At 35.8% G+C, this 26,086-nt stretch overlaps 1 protein-coding gene across 2 annotated transcripts in view; it reads right to left on the reverse strand.

The window, feature by feature from the left end:
- Window positions 1-20,234: 20,234 nt before the first annotated feature.
- DNTT (DNA nucleotidylexotransferase) overlaps window positions 20,235-26,086 on the reverse strand; it is a 152,480-nt gene continuing 146,628 nt past the window's right edge. For both annotated transcript variants that reach the window (XM_071564031.1, XM_071564030.1), the window contains one exon: window positions 20,235-24,234. In XM_071564031.1, coding sequence (XP_071420132.1) covers window positions 24,148-24,234 — 87 coding nt within the window. In that variant the 3' untranslated portion in view covers window positions 20,235-24,147. The remainder of the gene's footprint in view (window positions 24,235-26,086) is intronic.

Consider the following 26,086-nt stretch of genomic DNA (forward strand, 5'->3'; position numbering starts at 1 on the left):
AAGCACGTACTTTTATTTCTACCTTACTTTCACTACCAGCTATCCCACATGCTAGATTTCTAGCTATATATTTTATCTCCTCACCCCATCAATTTTCCAAAATGTTTTTTTTCCTGCCCTTTATTATGTGTTGCAGCTTTTAGACATTCATTATTTTTACAGAAGAGTATGTGTAAATATACACAAGTTACAAAATTCCACAATTTTCTATAATTGCGGATTGCAAAAACCTGCCTTTTTCATCACGTGAACTCTTTACATATGTAAAACTCATCAGCTCTGCTTACACAATTAGCTCCAGGTGCCTGAACAGAGGAGGAAGTATAAACCCAAACAGTAGCATGAGGGAGAAGGAAACACATTTCTTATGCAGAAGAAAAGTAATTTGGCTGAAGGATGAAGAAATAATTTCCTGATAAGGTCACAATTATTGCTCTAATTTGAAACAGGTTTTTACACAATTTTTGAAATAAATTTTATTTTCAGAATTCTTTGCTTCTGTAAATTAATTTCTTCATAAAGGAAGTCAGAAAGAAACAAAAGAGGTAGTGTATTATAAATGACTTAAAAGTAAATGAAGATGATTCTATAAAGTCTGCATTACAAATGAGATCTAAGTAAGTTCTAAAACTTTACACCATTTTGTGGCATCACATGCAGTTCCTTTTGTCATTTGTTGGGTGCAATTGGCAAATCACATCTCTTCTGGTAGTTATATGCTGCATAAATATTGCATGCCAGAATAATTATGCAATCTCTGTCTGATAGTGGTTGCCATGTATATAAGTACAATTTCCTGCTCTCTGTAGGCAAATTTGAACAACCCAGCATGCTTTGATCAGCATAGGAAATACATGTATTTTGTATGTATCCACAATATAATTCCTCTCAAAATTTATTTAATTTAAATTATCGCATCTGTTGCTAGCCAGCCTTCAGAACAAAGCAGAAATCCATGACATTATTTTATATAAATGTATCCTCTGTCAAACACTGCTCTTGAAAATATATATTGGAATATTCTGCAAGTTTTGTAGTCAGTACATCATACATGAAGTAGATGAATTCCCACCGAAAGACTTCATTATTTTCTTAATTTCTACTGGGAGTCACAGAGGTGCCCTTTTCTTTGTCTTTCACAAACAATTAACCTTTTGTCATGCATGCAATTGGCTGAGAGCAATCCTAAGTGGCTCAGAAAATAATTTACAGCAGAAACTGTACAAAGTTAATTAGTATTAGTCTAAGAAGGTTATTCATATATTATCAAACCGAGAAAGTGGTCATCATGACCCTCATGGAAATTTAAGCTACAGCTGAGTTTTCTCATCATCGGCTGCAGAGTATAAATGCTAATCAGGCTCAAGTACAGACACAGGTTTTGCAACCATGGCCATTTTAAGTCTGAATGTCAAAACTTCTGAAAGTACAGATAAATACAAGCATGTAAAGTAAATAACTCTATGTTATTACTCACTTTTTATGTAAAAAAACCAAATGCAAAGCAACCAATCAACCAACCAAACCCAGAAGTACTGTTTGTTCATTTTAACTGAGAACCTTTTCTCATTCTCTTTTTTTAAGAGCAGTTCCTTCAGTTTTTACAGACTCTTTCTGTCTAAAAATAAATACCCTTTAGAATTAATTACGAACATGATTACTTCCAAAGGCAGAATCAACACAGTCTCAATTTTAAGTTTGGTGAGCCAGAAAGGGAGCTCTCAGTGTGCTTATTACACCACCTGGAGTGCACACTATTTGATTTCCAAGTATCTGCACTGGTTGCCATGGGAAGTGAGCCATGTATTAACAGTTGGTCCACAGCTCCTTTTGGTACTTGTGGCAAGCGTGACTATCAGCAGTCAGTGTATTATATGGCATCCCTTCCTACCATTGCATGCCTTATGTATTCATTTGAATTTAGCTGACAGTCTTACTTACAAAGTAGACCTATATTCCCCATTTGGGGACTTACTTGTGTAAGTTGCTAATTAAAGGCCACTCAGAAATCCTAAAATACAACTACAATGGCCAACCTCCTGGGTTCCATCTGTCCTTACCTAGTACTAAGGTCCAAGTGGGGGACCTTTTTAAGGAGCGATATGTTTCATTTGCTCCCACATATGGGCACAGTTTTGCTGGGAGGACTGAGGCAGCAGCTATCTCCAAAGAAGATCCACAGCCGGGCCAGGTCCTGACAGGGATTCAGTCATGGCTATGTCACCTCCACTCACACTGGGAATGCTGCTGGCACTTCAGGGCAGAAAGGGCAATACTAAAATCCTTGTTTCTAAGAGCTGGAGGGGGAAAAAAAGAAGAAAAGTACCTTCTGCATAGACTGCTCCCATCCTGGCACATGAGTGTGTGTGGCAGCAGGCTGTAAGGCAGCCACCGGAGCACAGCGAGCCATTTCTTCACGGTGCCAAACACCAGAGTCAGGACTGGCCTCCCTCATACTCAGCCAGCAGTGTCTGCCATTGCCATCATGTCTAGCACAGCCCGTCAGACTTGGCCACACTGTTAGCCTTGGCAGTGCAAAGCCACAAGTCACTAGGAAAGGCTCTATCCAGGACCCTGTGAGCACAGTAAACTCAGGGGCTGCTTTTAGCTGGTATAAAGCTTCAGGGAAGGAAGTTATTTTAACAGGGTAGGTAGGTAACACTTGTACCCTTAGAACAAGTTACCACCAGAGTTTTCCAGCAACAGTGGATACCTTGCTGAAAAGACTTTTGTTCTTGGAATAGTGATTTATTGAGAAAAAGTCTCCAGTCCATGCTGAAGGTCAGCAGGAATGATCCCAATAGCCACTTTTGGCTTTATAATCCATCAGTCTGCAAAGTCTTGTTAAACTTCAGCATGTGATGAAGTGAATTTGGGTAGCTGACCAAAAGAGCTCTGCTCTGCAGTTGACGTACAGTTATCTTGTGGAAAATTTTCTCATTGCTGATCTGAGAGCCTCTTAGACTCTTTCTGCAACCCACTTCATATCTCAAAACCATTTATGTTATAGCTTAAATAACATCTACTATAAACACCGTCAAGCAGAGTCAGTGTCTGTGTGGTTGTTCATTACTGGAAAGTAAAAGAAGACTGATCCCCGGTTACAGAAAAACTCAAAAGATCTGCCATATTAAGTCATTGCTTTAGAGAAAGAATTAATCTCTTTTTAAAAGTGTCAAACCCTTGGAGATTTCCTTTCTGACTCTCCTGAGTTTTTAAAGATTAAGTATAATAAGGATATTTTTTGTACTTTTCGCAGTTTCAAACTTAAAAGGAAAAAGAGATTTTGAATGTTAAACTCTGACTCTAGTATAAGAATTACATTCTACTAAAGTTCAAAAACTAAATTAACAAAAAGACAATAAAAAGGAATTAAAATCCTATATTAAATAAATCTTTTAAAAGATGAAGAGAAGCATAGTACATCAGCAGAATACAGAACATGTGAAAGGAGAATAGTGGTTTGGAAAGCTGGAAAAAGAAGATAAAATTAGGTCATGCTTAGATCTAATATAGCTGTAGATTGGAGGTATTTGCACTCAGAATAATTTCTCTTTTTTTTCTTTTTCTTTTTTTACTAGAAGACTTCTCACTTGTTGATGACTTATAGAAAAATATGAACATTTTAAATGGCTCGACCATTTGAGTTGGTCTAATGAACCTCAAAAATAGCAACCTGCTCTGAACTTGGTATAATTAGTTATTTTTCTGGTTTCAGACAGTAGTTTCTTTTGTGAAGCTGATTGTGTGAAAATGTGCCAATGACAGAGGAGTGGCTAGTTGCAAAAGTTACATTCATAAGCAACAGATTGGTTGAACTGAGGAATATCCAGGTTTCAGAACAAATAATTCAGGGGACCATTAACAGCCTATTGTAAATTTGCATAAGAAGTTCCAGTGATTAGGGTGACTTTGGCTCTGTCCTATGGCTTTAATCCTACCATTTAAAATCTGTGTTTGGACCTCCAAACTCCTTGTGTGTGTTCTAGCTCAGCCCTACGAAAGAAATGAGACTTCACATATGTCCATGTATTTTAAGATCAAGTATCATGTCTACTTAGTGGGATTTATTGATTTATATAGGTGTCAAGTTTGATATCTGCCTATTTTGTCTGTTTTTCTAGCAATACATCATTGCAGATTATGGGTAACAGTGTTATTAGCCATCTAGAAATTTAGCAGGGGTTTTAAACTTCTCTAACTTTTCATGTTTGCTTTTTAACTCAATTAAATATTTATTTTATCTCCAATTTATGTTAAGCATAAATTTCTATTTTACATAGTAGTACAAGAGGAAAGCATTATTTATTGATATTTTAAAAAAAAAATCTCTCAAGGAAATAACCACATATTATTTTCTGACAAAATCACAGTAGTGTCTAGACTGCATTGCTAATACATATAAAATACTTGTGAAGTCAATACAAATATTTTTAAATGTTCATTAAAATACTCAAACATGCTACAGATTGTTTTGTTCCACTGCATTCCATATTTCAATCCATTCACAACCAGCTGAATCAGATGTAAGGAAGCTGTGGCAGGCTTCTAAATTACCTGTCAGAATGAGGGAAGAAGACATTAAAGAAAGGGCAACAGACAAGACACGACTGCAGTGTGTACTATAGTCTTTGGAAGAAGATTGAGGCCAAACTACTGAAGTAATGATCTGGATTAAATATCCATTAATGTCACAAAGAACTCTCTCTCCTTATTTGCTTAAATCAGGAGACAAAGATAACAATAGAGAAGCACTTTTTGGGAGGATGTCAGCTAAAACCTATTGGGAATCACAGAATCTACAGCACAAATGGAAAGACTGCTAGATGGATAGATTGTTAAAATAAATTGTCAGCATGAAATATTCTTATGCTTATTTTTAAGCATCTTTCAAAACAGAACTCATAATCTATTTCCTTTCCTCCAGACAAATGCATTCCTGTGCAATGTGTTTTATGTTCACACTTAGGCAACACCATGTGTAGCAAAATGTATGTGAAGTATATTACTGTAGAAAAGTTAGTGCAGAAACACTGAAAGTGAAATGGAAATGCAGATAGTACTAAGTACATCTTCAGACAGTTGAATCTAAAGGGAATCAATAGTTTTACTAGTGTTTTATAGAAGACACTTGAAATTTCTATTTTATCTTGCCTAAGCAAGCTTTCATTAAAATAGACTTTAAGCTGGGATGTCAGATCCCAACTGGAGTTTTCTGTGAATTCACTAAAATCTGCTAGTTTTAAGGATTTTAAAATATTATGTAAATTAAATATTGTAAAGACTACACTTTTATTTGGGGTTTACTACTATTTGAAATCCATGAACTCATACATTTCCTATTTGTGGTAACAACAAGGAATTTTTCTTTCCACTTGTGGGTTTTCCTTTTTTCCTAGCCACTACAGGAAGTATTTTACTCCCTAAGGTCCTAAACACATTGAACTTAAAGTTAGCATGTTATACAAATGGAATTCATTGGAGCATTTCTGAAAATAATTTTAACACCTGTATGACTTAGCAAAACAAAGCTCCCAGAATTCCATTCATAACAATGCACCGATCCAGGAATGTCATGCAAAAGGTTATGTGCAGAATTCCAGGAGCCATTATGCAAGCAATTTCTTCCCTGCTCTTTATTTAATGTGAAAGAGTTGGCAAGTAGGTCCTCGTGTTCTGAAGTAGTGAAAGAAAGGAGTTTGGTCCAACTCCTTCAAAGAATTGGAGCATGCAATACTTGAAGTTTGACAGTATTTGAACCTCTCTGGTATTCTCTTTCCATCCATCATTATCATCAGTTCATTGCCTCCCCTCAAATGTGAGAGAGTACATCTTTTGTCTGTTTGCCAAAAAAATGTCACTATACAATATATTCAGAATGATTTATGAGTTAAAACCAAAATAAAGGCACTGAATAACCAAAGGCAGATACATGCAGCAATATCACTTAATCAATTACATTATCTACTTTTATGATACACTTCTGAATTATGTTCTTTTTGCTTGTATAATTAGAAGACAGAACAGATGGTGGAAGCTTAGCTTAGAGGCCTTAGATAAAGTTTTAAAATAACCATTGCTGCCAAGTGATCATTCTCTATACAAGGATATATTTTTCATTAAACTGTGGTTTGCCATGGTCTAATACATTAGATAGTAATGAGACTGCAAAAACATTACTCTCCAGGGTCTTACTGTACCAGAGTTCATTGTAATGAAATGTGAATATAGAGTGGAAGGTTGGGGGTGGCTCTAAGGTACATTGTCATAATTTAAGTGTAGTCTAAGGAATGATGACTGAACAATAAAGAGGATCATCTCTGAGAAGCCAGCACTACTTTCAGAGAAAGGAAAATTATATCCTATATGTAATTATTAATACTTTAGGCATGTTCCATGCTTACATATGGACATTTATCAGAATGGAGAAAAGGAAAATACCAAGAAAGGCAGAATTATGCCCAATTCATTAGAGACTGAAATAACTAAGGGCACAGCATAGTGTCAGCCCATTTTAGTATCACCCTGCCCATATTTTCTTCTTTCATCACTGTACAGCACAACCTACATCCAGTGTGAAACATGGATCTCAAAATAGAAAATATTCTTAAAGCAAAACAATATCCTGATACTTCTTTATGTGGATTTTTTTCCTGCTTTATGCACTGTTGGTTAAACAGAAGTATCAAACTGATTCATTTAGTTTATTTCCTTTTAGCAGCTGTTTTTCACTAGTTTATATTGCATTCATACTCCCTGAAGGCTTTAGTTTTAGTATTTGTATCAGAAGGCATTTGTAAAAGAGGTTTGGTGGTAGTTTAAAGTATAACAGCTTTTTCTCACTGGCTTCATCTGAAAGCAAACCTGTGCTTCTGTACCCTTGTCTTTCTGTGTTTGTGTGTAGTTTGCTTCTAAAGCAGGCTAAAGAAAGATACATTCATCCTGGGGAATAAGTAGGTCTAACAAAGAACCCATGCAAAATAGCTGTAAAATAGGTAGTTCCTCATGTACAGAATGCTTAGAACAACTACTGACTGCTTGACACAGTCTAGCAGCATCACAGAAGAGACAAAGTCTCTCCACAGCTTTTCCATTCCCCTGGCACTGCAACATTGATGGACACACATCTGGAACAGGAAAAATATTAGTAACCAGTGATTTAGTCATTGATTTGCTTCTAAGTCAGCATGGTAGTATGTGACCTTGGCAAAGATGCAATCGCACCCTTGGAAGGTTCAGCCATTGTTGCAGATGCTGAGTATGGGGTCAATGTCTTGGTTCAAGAGAAAGGTGAAACTGGGTGGGGATGTGAAATGTGTTAATTTTCAGGAGGAATTATTAGCTACCAAGCCAAAAAATGTTCTTGCATGCTTACTCAAATCCCTGTGGTACATCTGCAAAAAATTCTACTTTGCCTTTCAAATCTTTTAAAGTCATACAATACCATGAAAACAAACACAATACACTTGGGTAAATCCTCCTTTAAAATTAAAGCCCATTATACCTTTGCTTTGATTACAGAACTGGGAAAGAAGAACATTTGGAATCATACTTGCCAGTTTTCACTAATTATTGTACAAAACTAAGAAGGATATTTTAATAGTTATTTAAATATTTACAAAGATATGTCATCTTACATATTTATACAGTTGGCAGTGATTTGCTTTTTACTCTGTTTAGTATCCTAGCCAAAAAACACCCAAACAACAAAACAATGCAAGCAAAAACCAGCAGATGCCGATTCTGTCATTTTATTATTTTTAGGATTATACTGATGACACATTCATTTAAATGGTCCTCAATATAACTAAGCACAGTCTATGAAAAGACCAAAAAATAAATAGTCCTACTATTTATTAATTTCACTGAAAGTAGTGTATTGGTTGTTCATTAATAATCCAGAAGGTTTATAGCCTATAATAAACCAGGATCTTTCCAGGTTGTAGCTTTTCCTGTACCTCTTATACAATCTACCTAGTGAACAAAGTCTAGCATATATCTTCATGCCATGTCTCCAACATGCTTCTTAGTCATTAAGTAAAGGAATTCTTATCACTAGTTACTGCCCTACTGAGCATTCTGTACAGTCAAGGCACTCGTACAGATGTTCAATATTGTATTATCTTAATATCATACAAAGAAAGCTGTACAATAATACAAGAATTTTCAAGAGTGAAAACTAGAATATTTGTCTAACCAAAAACTCCAGTGTAGGTTTTAACTCATGGTATTTAAGGTGTCTAGGTTATGAGACTCTGGGACTTGTTAGGCTTCAAGAGTAATTTGTTATCATTCTCCATATGTAAAGGTCCCACTAAATCCATGGTGGATTTCCATCCTGCCTTTCATAAGTGGAGACAAGTTACCTCTTTGGAGGTCTTTCTGCAAGCACAAGATAGACATTGCAGGATAATAAAAAAAAAGCAAACAAACCAAACCAAAAAAGGGCAACTAGAACTTGCTCATATCTTTGATCTTTTAACCCAGTAAAAATGTTAGGGAACAAATTTTAACCTTACAGTAAAAGGACCTGTGATATTGGAATTTTTTACAAGGGCAATCCTTGGCTTTTTGTTCCTGCACCAGTTGTTACAGAGAACTGATAGAGAATTCCTTGAAAAAGCAAATGTGATAAATTTTTCCTCTTGAGACCAAATTTTCTGCTACTGACCTTAGCAGAATTAGCTTAACAGAAAATCTGCGTCTGTATGCTTTAATTTGTAGTTATACAAATGTCCATGACCAAGAGTCTCTTTTTCTAAGGTGAAAGGCACACTAACAGAACAGCCACCAAAGGCTTACAGAAGGAATAGATGGTTTTTGCAGACCTTTTATACCATTCCATTTTTGTTTTGACCCTCAGGGGAAGGAAACAGAGGTCTGACATTTAGAAATCTTCTGATACTTTTTGAGTTCATGGATGCACCTATGCTACTGTTGTAGTCCAGCTCCAGATTACTTTCTGGGGCAAATTTCCTGATTCTTCCTATTCACCACATTTTGGCTTGCAGGAGATGCACTCCAGGAAGATATCTAATACATCCCACCTACCAATGCACATTGAGTGGGAGGCATCCAAGCTGGCATAGGAATTATTTTCAAGAATATCAAGTATTGAAGAAAAGAAACAAAAAAACCACTCAACAGCAGGCCCACAGGAAGAAGAAGGGTCATTTCCTCTGGGAAAAGGATCACAGCCCTCCATTTCATATGTGCTTGAAACCCTCTGAATATTTTAAAAAGGAGAAAACTAATTCTGTTTTTCTTCCTGTGATTTAAGTGATTGTTCCTTCAATAGCTTTAGAAAATAATGAAACACTGAGAACAAGCAGAGAGTTATTAGCACAGTCGCAAACTTGTCAGCATGATTCTATTCAGGATTCTTTTCCACAAGGAAAAAGTAATATTTTTCAATATTATTTCAAAGATTTTCAAAATAGTAGCTAACCTGACTAGTCCTAATAACATAAAAGAATCCTGTCCGAACAAGTGTTTTCTCAGTATGGCCTCTCATATCAACAATAGGATTGGTTTCAAGACCTTTTCTCTGCTTTACTGACAGATACCTTGAACAATCGGTTATATTACTGTGTGTCTCTGTTTCTTAATTCATGTAATAAATATGATTCAAATCTACACTGCAAAGAGTTTTTAAGTATTAGTGAGCTCCTAAATTGTAATGCTCTGGAGATGAGTGCATGCTTCATCAGTTGAATTTCTACAATTCAAATAACATTTAGAAGTTTTAGGCATTACTACAAATAGAAAATGTTTAATACAAAATGTTTAAAGGTTTATGATACTTAACTCCAAGAAAAGATATCATCAGGAAGCTTTATTTGGTCAGATTATTATGGAATAAGTGTAATTGATGGACCAGTTAGATGTCTGATGGATGAGAGGGTCAAGTGATAGAGGATGAGGGTTACTAGCACAGGAGAAATACGAAGGTGCTGACAATAGGCCCAGAGGACAAAAAGGTAGAAAATAAGATGAAAAAGCTTGTGGAGCATAGAAGAATAGAGGATTGGAACAATTAGGAAGACAAAACTATCACAACACTAAGCTCTTCAAATAAGGGAACACAATCTGGAAGTACAGAACAAGAAGTTGTCCACTGTAAACCATTATAAAGGATTTAATGGTTAATTGGATCATACATGTTGTTATGGAACTACGAAGGAGCAGATGCAAACAATACTACTATGATTAACAGATAAATAGATAAACAGAAGAGGATAAATACAGTGCATTTTGAAATGTCACCTCTCTTTCTTTCAGCTTCATATTTAATCTCACTTAATTTTAAGATCTCTGATTCCTCTTTCCAGACCTGTGTTTCAGTTGTTTTCAGACAGGCTCTTTCTTCTCATTTGAACTGTCCTGGGTCACCATCACAGCTTCCAGTTCTTCCCCCTGCAGTAGACCAACCCTAGGACCATCAGTGCATAGGGAACTAGAAAACAGCAGATTTCTGAGGAAAATCTGGGCCTTTCCAAGGCAAAGCTGAAAACTATACCCAGCATCAAATCCGTGAGCTGGCTGCCACTGCATTCTAGCAATAAAGAAACCAAAGGTTTCTTATACACATTATATACTCATATTGCATTCCTATTTCCTTTTTCTTTGAAAATGACAACGTTTTCAAAAATTAAATGAGAGTGACCTGATAATGTCTGTAATTGATAGAGGAGTAGAAAAACTCAGAACATAAACAGTAAGGAAACAAGAGCAGACATGGAAGTTACAGAAAGGCTAAAAGGTATCTTGTGGACACCAACTGAAAATAGTAGTTTACCATATTGCAAGATCTCTCTTTGTTAGAAATACAATCCACTGTTAAAGCCAGAAAACATGGTATTTCCTGTGGCAGCCAGAATGTCAAATAGCTCAAAATAATTTCAATTTAACTACTGGGAATAATAAACACACAGCTTGAATATGTATGTAATAGTCTCACCACAGCAGCACAGTTTTGCCAAAATATCTTGGTAAACAGCAACTGATGTTCTCAGTAACTGCTGTTCTGTTTCTTCACCAGTTGAAAATTATATACTGTATTATTTATATTACATTCTTAGCTTTAAAGGTTGTCAAAAAAAAGCTATCAACCTGTCATCTTTCATATTTTAAATATCCAACAGTTTATTAGAACCAAGATTCTCTGATTGCTGTTGGTGCAATACCAAGAAATAGAAGCTGCTGCCACTTCTTTTCAATAAAAATACTCTTCACAAATTTTAGAGAATGAAGTTTTATGCATGCAATAAATAATGCAGCATTTTCAAGTGCAGAATGTAACTAACATGAAAGCTACAGAAAATCGTCCTTTATAACTAGAAGTAAATTACATAATGCTTATCAATTTCTTTGATTCCATTTTAACTGTTGAATGTCTTATTTGCAGTGGAGGGTTCATAGAAGCCTTAGATCTACTTTGACTTTGCAATGTGACATTTTTACCTTAAAATAGATTGAGAGAAAGACTTTTGTGATCACATGGGAGGAAACATTGCAATCTTCACTGTACCTAAATCTCATCCTACACTGGAAGAGAACTCCTACACTGTCCTGCTTGTTGAAGCCTTGCAAAAAAGACAGGTTGACTGCTTGGTGAACCGAGATATGGAAAATCACAGCCATTGTTTTTGATTCTTTACAAGTCTAACCTTGCACTTTTATTTGTATTTAGCTTTATAGAAACTTGCTCTCTACTAGATTTATTTAGAAAAAATTATTTTAAAAACTCTCATTTCTCCAGGTCTTTTATTCCATTTCCCACTGTTGTCAAATATAAAGACAGCCTTTCATTTTGGCCTGTGAACTGCCAGCAGCTCCAATCTCTCCCAGGAAAGAAGAGCTTCTTAGGAATTCTGTTATTGTCTCTCTCCTCACATTCTCTTTGCTTCTTGAAATTTACTCCCTTGTCTGTTTGCTCAGACTTTCCTCCTTCATTTTAAGGACTGTCAAACAAGATTTCTGACATATTCTACAGATTCCCAGTGATCAAGTTGTATTTTGCATCTCCAAAACAGTCACTAACACCTACAATTCAACACACACTTCTGTGTTTTCTGCCAAGTGTGGAAACCTAAGAAGATCCCAGATTTACAGAGTGCGACTTGCATTAAATAGTACTAAAAAAAACCCACCTGATCATATAGCTACAGTTTTACTTTTGTTTCCTCAAGATGAAGAGTTGCCTTAATAATTCATAAACTTCATTGCTGATAATTTTTTTATACCTTTTAAATTTTTGTCAAATGTTACTGACTGCCAATTTGGTTTGGTTTGCTGGTCACTCAATAAAAAATCTCCTGTATTGTGTAAGCTTTCAATTAGATGTCTTTTACATCCAAAGGCCATATTTCCTTTATATCTGTCTAGAATTATTTCAGAACTGTGTGACTGAGCAAACACAAACATTTCAAAATGCTTCCAATACTTCATCCATTTCTTTGTATTCTTTGTTTTCACTGTACCACATGACTCTGACATGGAGATTTAAAGTAGGCTTTTTCCTACACTGCCTGTGCTAGTCTTGTCTGTAATTTGGACACCAGTGGTCACTTTCTGACCCCAGGTTGTTGAAGGATTTTAAATTTCCTACAGACCATGAGCTCAGCTCTGATGCCTCTCAGAGCATTCCATTCTTGAGCCAGTACTGCTCTAATCTATGTGCTGGCACTTAAGAGGACAAAGTCATTGGCATTGTTTATGTGTCCCTTCACGGATGCTGATGCTCCACTTATCTTTCTTTAACACCTTCTGTCCCTCAAGCATTTTTATTGTTCTTCAGTAGTTTGTCTGATTTCCACTACCAGATGTGTTGTAACATTTTCCATCTAAATTCAACCGAAAAAATAAAAGCAGGTTATTATTACTGGCAAAGGTTGTTAAGCTGTTATTTTTGTCTTTGACCAATCCTGTATTGAACATTCAGTCTAAATAAGAAAAAGAGGAGAGAGCTGCTTGTCTGGTGATTGATACTTAAAGCTTATGTCCATTCTGTTAACTAATCTTTTATCTTGATATTAATATCTTGGGCTGTGCTTCTATTTCTTACAGCAAGACAGGTGTGAACCTCTCCATATTTCCAAATCTATTTTTTTGACAAAGTTGAGCTTATAAAAAAAGCATTGTTGCCTGTGCCTTCTCTGGAACTTTTCAAACTATTTATATCCAACATTACAGTTCATCTCTGGTTGTACAGAGGAGACATGAAAAATATATCTGCACCCCAATGTTTTAAAACAGTGTACAGAATAGACCACAAGTCCCAAAAAGGATTGACAGAAGGAAAACTTGAAGCTAGGTCTACTGAGAGAAAATATATGGCTCACTTATGTCACACAGATGGGTTAAAATAAGGTACCCTTGCTAGAGCACTGGTAGAACAGCTGAAGAAACCATAAGCAGCAGAGTTTAGTCCACACACTGATCCCTTTTAGTGCTTTGACTATCGATACCTATGACATTTTTCTTGCAAAGTAGCAATAAGAACTACTACATCTAACCTTTTCTCGTGCTTATTTTTGCAGATTTTTCACTAAGTGTTGGGCCAGTCAGTTCTGTTGCAGGTGACTAAATGTGTCAGCTAACACTAATAAAAAGATTTGTGAAGCTTGTTTCAGTTACCATTCCTAAGGATAAGCAGCTCTCTGATAATGAACACATGGAGTGAAGAGCACCACAGGTATTAGCAGTACCAAAAAGAACAGCAGATCAATGAGTTTGATCCAAACGAAGAGTTTAAACTCGTTTTGTCCACAGCATTCTTCCATTGTTTTCTGGGGCCTGAAAATTAATGAGAACATGCTGGAAAACTGAAAAAAATCAAAAACAAAAACCAATGACATTCAAGGACAGCACTGAAGTCAAAAGCTAAAGAGCTGTTTGAAAGCAATGTGGAGACCAACAATGAATGTTCTTGCAGAGAAGAATTACAGAAACCCAAATCGTCTTGAGCAAGGGTTGTCATCCTTCTGGATTACTCCACAATGGAGAAATATCAGCATTGTGCATACCACAGAAGTGCTTATATTCCCTTGTGAATAAACATTGCATTTTAAGATGCTTTAACAAATAGAACCTGCAAACTATCACTAGCACAAACATTAGTTTGACTTGTTTAACAACATATTATGATGAATTCCTTCTCACAATGAAATAAAAATCCTGGCATTTTGGTAAATTTTCTGCCTTTTTAGTTATATGCTCAAATAAGCATTTCTGCATGCTTAACAGTTTGTTAAATATGTGAGAAAGCCTTTGTGCTTTCCATGAGCTGACAAGAAATGGAGAGTTGTCAAGGAAACTTCTGCTGTAGTGTTGGTTCTATCCTTTTCTGTAACAGCATATGGATTCAGAACAGTGCCATTCCCAGACTTTAAGCCCTGCCTCTACTGTTGCACTCAATTGTGAAAAGAAAAAGAATTTCTTTGTCTAAGTGCTTAAAATATATTGAACAAATGAATCAGGAAAAGAAAAACACATCAGCTTTTACAAGGGCTAGATTTTTTAAGATTAGATTGGATTTTATAAGGGCTAGCACAGCCCCTAAAATTACAAAACTAGTGCCCATTATCCATTTTTATATCAGTGCAGCACATTAAAAATTATAAATAGCATCAACACAAGAATATAACTATGTTTTCAAAGATGTAACAATCATCTTTATCATTCATGCATGTGAATATATATTTTTCATGTACATGATTCTCATCCTAGAAGCCAGAAAATACAGTCAACTTCAATAACATCACAAATTGCAGCGTCATCACCATCATGAAAATTCAAGCACAGAAACTTCTACTCTAGAGAAGTATATTCATCTATGTCCATGCTGTTTTAAAGCCTCTCATAACTGCTGGTGATGATTGCAGCAGCCTGTCAGTGACTGGCTTCAGCAAAAGCCATCTGGATGGGGCATGGCAGAATAATTTCCCGCACCATTTCAAAACATACTTGCAGCTGAGCTCTTCCTCTTTTCAAAACAAGAAAGTAGTTGAATGCTTCTAACATAATAGATTGTCAACATCCAATTTATTTATTCCATACAGTATCTGAACATATTGCATACCACATAAGCTCCACAGTTTACATTTACTAACAGATGTTTTTCTTTCTGGAGCAGATGGTATATTGAGTGTACTGTGATATAATTCACATTTGCATTATCAGTCATGAATGTTAATGCACTCCATAAACTGAGTTTTCTGTTTTGATATTTTTAATAACCATAGCATCTTTGTAAAAACCAATTAGTTTGATAATACAATCGGGGAACCAAATTTCTTTTCAGTTGCACAGAAAGATAAGGTTTTTATTATATAAAGGTAAGATTTCTAAAAAATCCTCAAGAATAAAATGGAAGTGGCAAGAGAGGTAACTGTTTGTTACTACCCTTGTTTGATCTGTGCCTACTTATTTCAGGTTTGGTCATTAAATCTTCACCTTCAAAGATGGAACTACATTTGTAGTAATTTTCAATTTTATAAGCTATGAGCTAATTTTGAGTAATACATTCTCAGCAACAAAACTTGATAAACATACTTTATTAAGTCCTCACGTGCATTAATAAAGTGAAATAATTACAAATTGAACAATATATTGCTAAATAACATTAGTAACTTCACTATTCTTAGGCATGATTTTTTTTTTAATTTAGCTGAATGCTAAATTAAAACAAAAATACAAATTGTTTTGGATTTTATTCTCAACTTACATTATTTTTGCCACTTTTTCTGGATCCTGAAATCTAGAATGTCATTCAGAAGTGTCTGGAATACCCTGTTAAGTAACTTCCAAAAAGGGATTGATCAAATAATATGTGCAGGTCCCAACAGTATTCTGTTTTTACAGTATCCAAGGTATCTCAGATACATACAAATGAATTTTCTATTTGGTTACTTTACAACTATGATTACAGATTTTCCTTGAGTCAAACAAACTTCCTATTATCAGATTACTTTTTTCTTCCATGAGTTTCCTTCCAAAAAGACACTGCAAGCACAAAGCAGTTCTCTTACTGGCATGAGTCCAGCCTTTTCTAAATAGCTTTTTATCAGTTAAAACCAGCACCATGTAAGCTGAAATGGGTCTCCTGATTCAGAAGCCTAAAATCTGGTTTGTACTGGGTGAGAGCAAATATCTCTTCATGAATGTAAGTTAACCATTGCCCACTACTGTGCTACTCTTAGAGGTCATATTATTTTTTTACACAGTTTGCTTTGTTTTGTACAGAAATAATTAATATGTTTAATTGAGCACTAAGAGGCTGAGAGTTTCACACAAATTGTGAAAAAAAATCAAAACACAACCCCCCCCCCCCGAGATCAAAGAAAGGACACAACAATAAAAAGACCATTGGTTGGATGTGACATGGCAATTCCTAATAGTACTCTCTTGATCAGCTTTGTATGAAGATCAAAAGCTAAAAACAAGACTTGTGCATTTTGCAATCAAAAGTCCATGCAACAGCAAGAATATGAATACCACATATAAAAAGTTAAGAATTTTAGGCTTAAAATTCTGTTCCCTCAGAGAACCTGGTGGCATACTATGATTGATTTATCAGCATAATCATTTGAAATTGCTATCTCTGCTTTTAGACAAATTATTTGCAGTGAAATTCAACTAGTACTCAACATCACATGGTTGTTTGTGTGATCTTTTTGAAGAGCTAAAAAGGGAAAATGAACAGTTGTACTGTTGCAATAAAAATAACTGTCAATTCTATTTGCTTCTTTTGAAAGGAATTGCTGAAATTATAGATTCTGGAATTTAGAAACTTTCGAATATACTATTCCTCTTTCTTAACAGCAAGAAATCTTTGCTCATAATAATGGGTTTTCACAACTAGCTCATTGAGATAGATGTTTTTCATACTACAAGCCATTTGATTCTTTTGAACGCTATTCATTTAATGTAATATACTTCAGCTCTCAGGTGAGCCTCCATTATGGTTTTACAAATATTACAAACTTATCTTAAAATTTTTAACTCAAGAGGTCACTATTATTAAATTTTGTTATTCTTTCCCATGTCTGTGGCTTATTTGCCCTACCTTGTACTTCAAAGTTTTTTCAGGGATTTAACCTGTACTGACCTTGTTGGGCATGAGAAGTATTTGCTTCTAGGGGGATTTACTACACCTCATTGAGGTTCTTTTGGTGTCTCAGGGGCTGGAATAATTGTAATATTAAGTTCATCACTGATGACTCTGATACTTTTCATACCTGTTCATGGCTCCCTTGCATTAGAAAAATGTTTATTCTTTGTTCAGCCTTTCTACTTTTTAAAAGCTTGCAGTCCTTGATTTGCTAGTAATTTTGTATGATCATTAAGCTGCAGTTCAAATGTTTCTTGGAGGCATTTTTTGTGTGGTGTGCAAGCTTTAATGTATAGCCATTCAGTGTAGATTGTCTTAGAAGCCATCTGTCTCTAAATTTCACAGTGGAAGGTCCCACTCAGTTCTTTTCTCACTTGCGTGCTTTTGAAAACCTTTCCCTGTACCCACACATGTACCAGTGGGACTTGCAGCATATCTTTCTAAATACATAGGTCATTAGGCCTCTTTATTAACATTTGATAGAAATTTGTTAAAGATTTTCAAAATCCCACTTCTGGTATGTGATCAAAGGGAACCTCTAGGTCCTTAGGGTGAACAGGTAAAGAAAGGGGTTGTGAGCCTCGTCAACAGGGAGGAGAGCACTTGCTCTGGGGTTGACAGTGGAGTCCTTCAGATACATATTCTCTTCCCCTCATGAAGTCAGATCTAATGGGGGGCAAGGGGTGAGACTTAATGGGAGAAAAATAACCATATTCCTTCTCTAAATATGATGTCTTGCTGGAAAAAATACTGATATTTGTGGTATTTGGTTTCTTTTTTAGTGTTGGTATCAAGAAGTGTTCTTATTAAATCATCCATCACTTGTCAAGAGCCCTGCAACTGCTACAGCCCCACGACTTGCCTGTAAGGGTTTCCAAAAACACCACTTCCCACTCACATAACATCAACACAAAATACACTTTCTGGCAGACTTTAACACCTCTAAAAGCATACTGTAAAAGGCCAAAAGACAGATAATTATGTCTCTGATACCTTAGTTTAGTTTAAAACACAGAAGTCAAATTCCTATATCATAATATAATTTAAAGCAGAACCAAAGGATTTCAAGATTACTGGAAGCAGAAGATCCTAGTTATCCTCTCAGCATGGTCTCTTTGATCTTATGCATGTCAGAGGAGTGCAAAAGCAGTAGCCACTGCAGGTTGAACTGTGGGATTCAGAGAGTACAGTTATGGAAGCCACAGGCCCACATAGTCTTTCAGCCCTTCCTTAGGCTACTAAAATTTGAGCACTTTCAGACTGGTATCACCAGCAACCATTTCCGGGTGCAGAAACACTCTTGCCTAGTCACACAATTACATAACCTCAGCAAGCTTCATTTTTGAAGTTATATCTACCCAGCTGTGAAGATAATTCCAAATAATCTGTCATGTTGGAAATACACAAAGATTATTTTATTTTCAAAATGTTGGGATAAGGTTTTTAATATTTGCTCTTTTTTTTTCCCCAGTGCTGCAACCACCAATTTCTGAAATATAATCTACACCTTCCCAGCATAAAAATCACCTATTCTTTAAAAGTTGAGGTTTCTCTTACTATTTTCTACTGTATCTTAGTGCATAGAGTCCTGAAGATAAAGACACTGAAGCTGACTGAAAATTTTGGATAGTTTTGGATAGTTCAGATATACTATGTGTATGTATATCAACTAATACATGAAACAGTGCTACTCCTGCTAGAAAAGCTTTCTTTAGTTAATAAACATGCTTCTGAGTTGTTTTCATGTAAGTGTTGTTACCTTATAACTTCAAATTGTGTCAAAAGATCTGGGAAAGTTTGCAGTTTCCAAAAATCCCTTTGAATTAACATTTTGGTTTTAGAGAGAATGAAACACAAAAGGAAACACTCTATGTAGCATTGGTTTTTGCTGTACAGTTGAAAAGGAACTAGAATAAAATGCCTGAAATAATTAAAACAGACAAACAAAAAAACCCAACGTAGCTTGTTTTTCAAATAAGTGTATTTACTTACTAAAGCACAGCAAAATGGGAGCCTTTGTACTTACCCAACATGTGACCTCTCTGCCCATGGTCGTTCTTCAGCTGCAGGTATGATTGATTCTCATCAGCCAAGGGATATAACATTTCCCTGAGGAAATTGGTCTTCTGAGATATGTAGTTTAGTATCTCTCCTCAATGCAACTCATATGGATTGTTTGTATCACCAGTGGTGTTTAAGAATACTGTTTGTTTGGAGGCATTTCCTGAAAACTAGTGTTAGATTTTATGGGTTGTCTATAATACGTTTTTATTGAAGAAGTCATTAACTATATTTTAATTAAGTATTCTGAAGAGGTCTGAGCAGCATTCACAGAGCCTTTTCCAGTTATCATTTTACCTTGTGTGAAGTGATACCTCTGATTTGCTTTAGCAAAGGACCTCAGGTCAGGGTGGCACAACGTACATTTTCACTGTATTTGACATAACGTTGAGAAAAGGAAATGTGTTGTGGTTTAACCCCAGGCAGCAGCCAAGCCCCATCCAGCCACTCATTCATCTCACCAGCAGGATCAGGGAGAGAATCGGAACGGTAAAAGCTGGAAAACTCATGGGTTGAGATAAAGACTGTTTAATAGAGAAAGCAAAGGCCACGCACACAAGAAAAGCAAAATAAGGAACTAATGCACCACTTCCCGTGGGCAGGCAGGTGTTCACCCATCTCCAGGAGAGCAGGGCCCATCACGTGTAGTGGTTACTTGGGAAGACAAACACTGTCACTCCAGACATTCCCCCTTCCTCCTTCTTCCCTGCACTTTATATACTAAGCATGACGTCAAATTATTTGGAATATCCCTTGGGTCAGTTGGGGTCACCTGTCCCAGCTGTGTCTCCTCCCAACCCCCCATGCACCCCCAGCCTCCTCACCAGCGTGGCAGCACAGAAAGGCCTTGGCTCTGTGCAATCCCTGCTCAGCAACAACATCTCTACACAATCAGCCCTGTGTGCAGCACAAATCCAAAACACAGCCCCATACCAGACACTGTGAAGAATATTTACTCTACTCCAACCCAAACCAGCACATCATGCAAACCAAAAAAATGCAAAGACCAGGGAGATGAGGGACAAACAGAAGCTGACAAATAGATTGTGAGGTTTATGTTTTTAATGTTTGATGCTTAGGCTGACATTCTAGCTGCAAACCACTGTAATGTCAAATACAGGAAAGAGAAGCTGAAATAGTAGAGTAAAATGGAAATGTGGAACAAATTATCCATCTAGACTGATCTGGGAATTGAAGTATCAAGAGCAGGCACTCCTTGAGCAATCCCCTTGTAAAGATCCAAGCATAATGTGAGGCAACACATGCACAGCAAAATTATGGCAGAGATACAGTACACCTGAAGACATTTCATTTCCTCATTCAAAGATCCAAATTTTTAGTTAAAAATAAATAGACCAAATCCAAAGTTAGAATTTGAAAGACCTAATATGTAATACCACAAATCACACAAAAGAAACTTTAAATAGGCATCAGACTATTCATCCTAAGTAAACTAATTACTCAAAAGGGAATTCTAACCATGTCTGTCAACAGATCTTTTTACCTAAGGAGCCTCATCAGCTAAAATAAGTTACATCTGATGCATGCTGATTAAAATAAGACACTTAGTGCATCTACACAGCAGGGATAAAGACTGCTTGGTCTTCCTCTTAAGGAGAAAGGTTTTCAGAGCCCTCTGTCTTCATTTGTTTGTGTGCCTTCAATTAACCTTTTAGACCCAGGACTTGATTATTTTAACTGCAGTTGCCAAAGAAAACCGTATAATAGAAAGAAATAGCTGTTCAAAAAGTGAAAGAATACATTTCATACTGAGGAATAAAATGATCTTACCTGAGAAAGCCAAACAATTCTGCCCATAAAACATAGAAAACACATTTAATTTTAGGATTATAAGGTATGCAAATTTTTGGGTTTGGGTTTTTTTTTAACATTCTGGAGTTTAGTTATGTAAAGTAACAACAGTTCTCCAATTTCGAGTAATTTGCAGAAAGTCCACATGGCTTCATCTGTAAGAGTATTTATGTTGTGTGCAAAGCTTTGTAGATAGAATTAACTCTTCCTTCAATATGTTAGTCCTTTCGACAATAACTACCTTACTACCCACCAATCTAAATACATCTCATTGCTTTTGCCTCAAGAGATTATTTGGTAAATTATAAATAACTGCAAACTATGAAAAAAAATAACAGTGGCTTTCTTTTTAACTTTTACCTTTTTTCTCAGAAATAGGGTTACTGATAATTTTTAGAGAGTGAGTCTACAGATGATTATAAAACCAATGATCCTTCTCCACTCACCACTTGCCAAATTACCTTGGTGTAGAAGCAGGGGAGGAGGGACAGACATTTTAGAAAAACAGCCTCCAGGGACTTTACAACTGAATTAGTTTGATATGATTTGTTTCTGATAAATAAGCTACCAATAACCTATCACTTTATATTCCTCTAGGTGCTTTAAAAATATAGTCTATTAATCATCCTAGCAATTTAGGAGATATTAAGTGCACTGATCTGGAATTCTCTCTTCCCTTCCTCCTGTTACAAACATTGGTCTGTTCTTGGTACAAGTGTTTGCCCTTTTTCAGGCCCTGAGGCCTCACCTGTCCTTCATGAGTTTAGAAGCATTGTTACCATTGACTCCAAAAGTTCCACCACATGTAGGGGGTTTTCACTAGCTCATGGATTCAGGTACTCTCAGAGGATAAAGGTTTCACTTCCTTTAACCTGTTCCACCCCAGCTCTCCTATATGACTTTTATCTTTTCTAATTACAGTCTCAGCTGACTAGTGCCATCAAGAACCATTGAAATGATTACAGGGCTGAAACTGTTCAGAACTGCAGGACTAGATTTAACCGATGCAAGAAGCATCATGTTATGATTCAGAGTTTATTTACCAAAAATGGAGTTTCTGCTTTTCTGGGTTTGCCAGTGCATGCAAGATGGATTATCCTGCATATGGTACCTCTGATACTTACTGGGGTACCAGCTTCTTCAGTGAAGGTGCTCATAACAAAACTATCTTCTTCATGGTCAAACCCTCCTGGCCATCTACTTTGTTCTTCTGGTTAACCCCCCATTTAATAGTTCCATATTTTTTTACAATAGTTCTAACTAAAGCTTGGAAAAGCTGAGGGAAATAAAAGAATAAAGTTATAAGCTGTTTTCTTCCAGTCTTGAAGGAGCTGACAGAACTTGTGTTGGTATCTTCTCCTGCACAGGTGGTATAAGTGATATATAGGCAGACAAGATGAGAATTATTTATTTATGTGGAATTTAGACTGTTTTATATGTCCTCTGTGGCTTAAAGTATGCAGAAACAGCACAACTAGAATGTATATTTTCTGATACACGTTAGCCAAATAGAAACAGAGAAGGTAGCTTTTGTTCTCTTCCACTAGGACTAAAAAATGCCACTGTTATGTAAGTGTCAGCATCCTGATGCAAAACACAGAGATGGTACTTCACACATCAGCACCACAAAGCAGGAAGCAATGCCAGTGCTTTACAGTTAGAGCAATTTAGAAAGTAGCATTTTATTTTCAGCTCAGTTAGCAAATATGCACTTAAAAGGATGGTTTTATGACACAGACAAGAAGTAAATTCCTGCCATTATCACATTTTTCTACATTCCTGACAGAGGTTTTAGAATACTTTACGATGCAGTCCCCTAAAAGTCCATTCCCCAGTTGAAAGGAATGAGTAAACAAATTCAGCATTCTTTTTCTGAGTATCAAATATGGTTTGAATATGGAAAATCTTTAATGTCAGTAATAATTGTTGTTCATGGCCCTGCCACTGCCGTTCTTCTGCCATCATGTCAAGAGGTGTAATCAGCCTCAATTAAGGAAAAAAAAAATCAAACTTTTAAGAAAGAATATTATTTGATGATTGTTGGTGTTCTCAATCACCTTTAAGAATACAAATGACAAATGACTGGTCAGTAAGCACTGCATGTCCTAAAGCACTAAATGCCCTTGTTCATTAAAGGATAACTGTATTACAAATTCTTCCTTATCATTATAGTCACAAAAGCTATATGGACATTTTCTGAAATCAAAATACCTCATAGAATTATTTTTATCAGAAAGACTGTCACATTCCAGGTGAATTTCTGACTAGAAAGAGGGAACACCATTCCAGAGCAGCCAATAGCTCAGGTAAACTTTAATTTCAATGCATATATATCTACTAATAAATAAATTTCCAGCTATATAAATTGAGCACAGATAATTAAAAGCTTTCATCTTGGAGAGTTACCAGCCTAACAGTTAAAGTAGTTATGATTCAAATTCATGACTGAGGACCACCATACTACATAACCTGAATCATCTTTAGTCCAAATCAGTATTCCAAATTTAAAGTATTTTTCTGCATAATTGAAGCTGACTACTGAGTTACTCTACTTTTCATTTCAAAATCCTTTTCTGAGAAATGTTTTTAACTCTCACTGAATTACCAACTTGTTTACAGCCCTGCCTGGAAAAATATATACAGCTGAAGCCTCAAGTTGCTGAGACTGCAAAGTAGGTCCTGCCTAGGTCATTAAGTCTTATATACAGTAGCAATTTTGTATACAGATTCAGCAAAATACTTAAGAAATTCAGTTAAAGGTAAGCATACATTTCAGTAATTTTTTTGACTCGGCTCAAATGTTTTGAATTATTTAGGTATTGTCATAGCTGACAATTTAAAAAGCAAGTATTGTTCATAGGAATATTAAATTCCTACCAAAAGCAAAAATCTCACTAGTTGCAAGTTTCCCCCAAAAAGAAGCTCTGTCTTATCACTCCCATATAGAAACTTGAAAAACTAAAACAGAAAAGATTGAGAAATATTCCGAAAAGCTTAAACTGCATTAAGAACATTAGCATGTGCAAATGACTTCTAATACATATTTAATTTTTTTAGTTGTCATAGAAACACATATTTTGTATATATATCTCTAAAACAGACTGCGGTATGGGCAGAAAGACAATGGCTGTCATTTGATGAATGTACACTGGCAAATCATTTTAAGCATTCCTTTCCCATGGTTCAACATAATCCAAGCCAAGATGCGCAAAGATTTCTTCCTCACTTTCAGCTTTGAGAAAGATCCGCTGTGAAAAAATTAAAGAATAAGTCAATAGGGTGTTAGACAGAAATTTCAATTGATGTTTTTTGCTGTTGAAAAGGAGTCAATTTTTGACAGCTCTAATCATTGTATCCTCTATAGAATACAGTCTTCATCAGTGTGCCAACCCTAAATGTGAAAGCAAGTTAAAATAAAGTTCTAATGCTTCTTGATGTCTTCAGTTCTAATGACTCGATTACCACTTTGTTTTGATTTAGTTTTCAAAGACTGTATGTACAAGTATCAGGACTAGAACTCAAATCCAACCATCATCTCCCTTCCACGAGGGTCAGTAGCTTGACTTCCTTCATAAAATCATCCATGTGTTTTTTTAAATTAATATAGTAATATTCTCTATAAGTGCATTCAAGCTGATTCAATGGTTATAATAATTATGTATAGCCAAGCATTAAAAGAATAATTTTTTTTTGTTGTTGTTACATATACACTACTAACTAATGTTTTACAGTAAAATTCAGTTTCGTTTTTTTCATATCTGCACTTCTGATAATACAGGAGAGTATACAGGAACAATCACAAGCCTCCCTCCCCTGTGATGACTGATATAGTAAATTACACAGCCTTATGCATTCCTTTCATCACTTAAATATAATAATAATTGAAACAGCTGCTAAGATAGGTGAATATTAGAACAGTGGAACCTCACAATTTAGAGGAGCTTGAAAGCAAGAAAGAACTCGTTTGTATTCAAACAGAATGCTTATTAAGTCTTCACCAGTACTGAGCTCTGAAAAATCTCAAACTCCAGTGTCATGAAAACTTCAGGGTTAAGCTTCACAATGCTCTAGATTTGTCTTATACTGTGAAAGAGTAGATCCTGCCTAGAGAACCCAATAATAAATCCTCTGAGTCAGGAAAATCTCTGACCTCTGTAAAGTTTAGGAACATGTGTGGCAGCACCTCTGCTTTCTCAGCTGCAAAGCAGTGAGGGCTGTGCTGTCCGGCATACCCATGGGAATGGGTCAGGAAAAGGAGTCCAGAACTAGATCAGAGCAGGCCCACGGTATGGTGGAATGACTTCTGGCACCAGAGATTCACATTTGTGCCAGGTCAAAGGTGTGTCTGGAATAATAAAGACTGTTTATAAAGCATAGAAAAGTTATACTCATTTTTCATAGGAAGTTCAAATGTCAGATTCTGGAATAAAAGGAACCTACAAATAACATTGACCAAGGGAAAACTGATACTTTTTCATGCATACAAGAGCAGAAAACAATGATAGAAAATAAGATATTGAACAGAACAATATAAAAGGAAAGAAGACATTGATAACTGCTAATTGAATAAAAAGACTGGGGATATTTTATTCCGCAACTGTCTCCTGGAAGGACAGGACTTTAGTGATTTAATTTTTTTTTTTGCTTTCTCTTTTGCTATTACAAAGAAAAAGAGGGCAATCCATACAACTAAAATACTGGAAAACAACACCAACAAAAAAATAAAAATCTTACACTCATAGAGAGATGTTATAGACACTCTTTAATAAAATCTCTTCATAACTCTGGACCCTGAATTACATCCCATTTCTTCTGTTCTCTCTCTTTATATATTCCTTCAAGCAAAACCCATGTAATTTGCTTGACAGAGAAAATTTCTAATACAAAGTATCTGATGCTCAGTACCATTCCCAGTAGCTATGAGACATGTTTCTAAGTGAATCTCTAGCTGGTATCTGCCAGCTGCTTTAGCAATGGAAGTGTTATTTTATTAATGTTAATCATGACCTATGATTTTCCTTCTATGTCAATCTATGCAGACCTTATGCAGTGATGCAAATTTGATTATTGCATTCACTATTGTTATTTCTTGCTTTTTTT

The sequence above is a fragment of the Pithys albifrons genome, chromosome 9 (assembly GCF_047495875.1).
Source record: "Pithys albifrons albifrons isolate INPA30051 chromosome 9, PitAlb_v1, whole genome shotgun sequence".
NCBI lineage: Eukaryota > Metazoa > Chordata > Aves > Passeriformes > Thamnophilidae > Pithys > Pithys albifrons.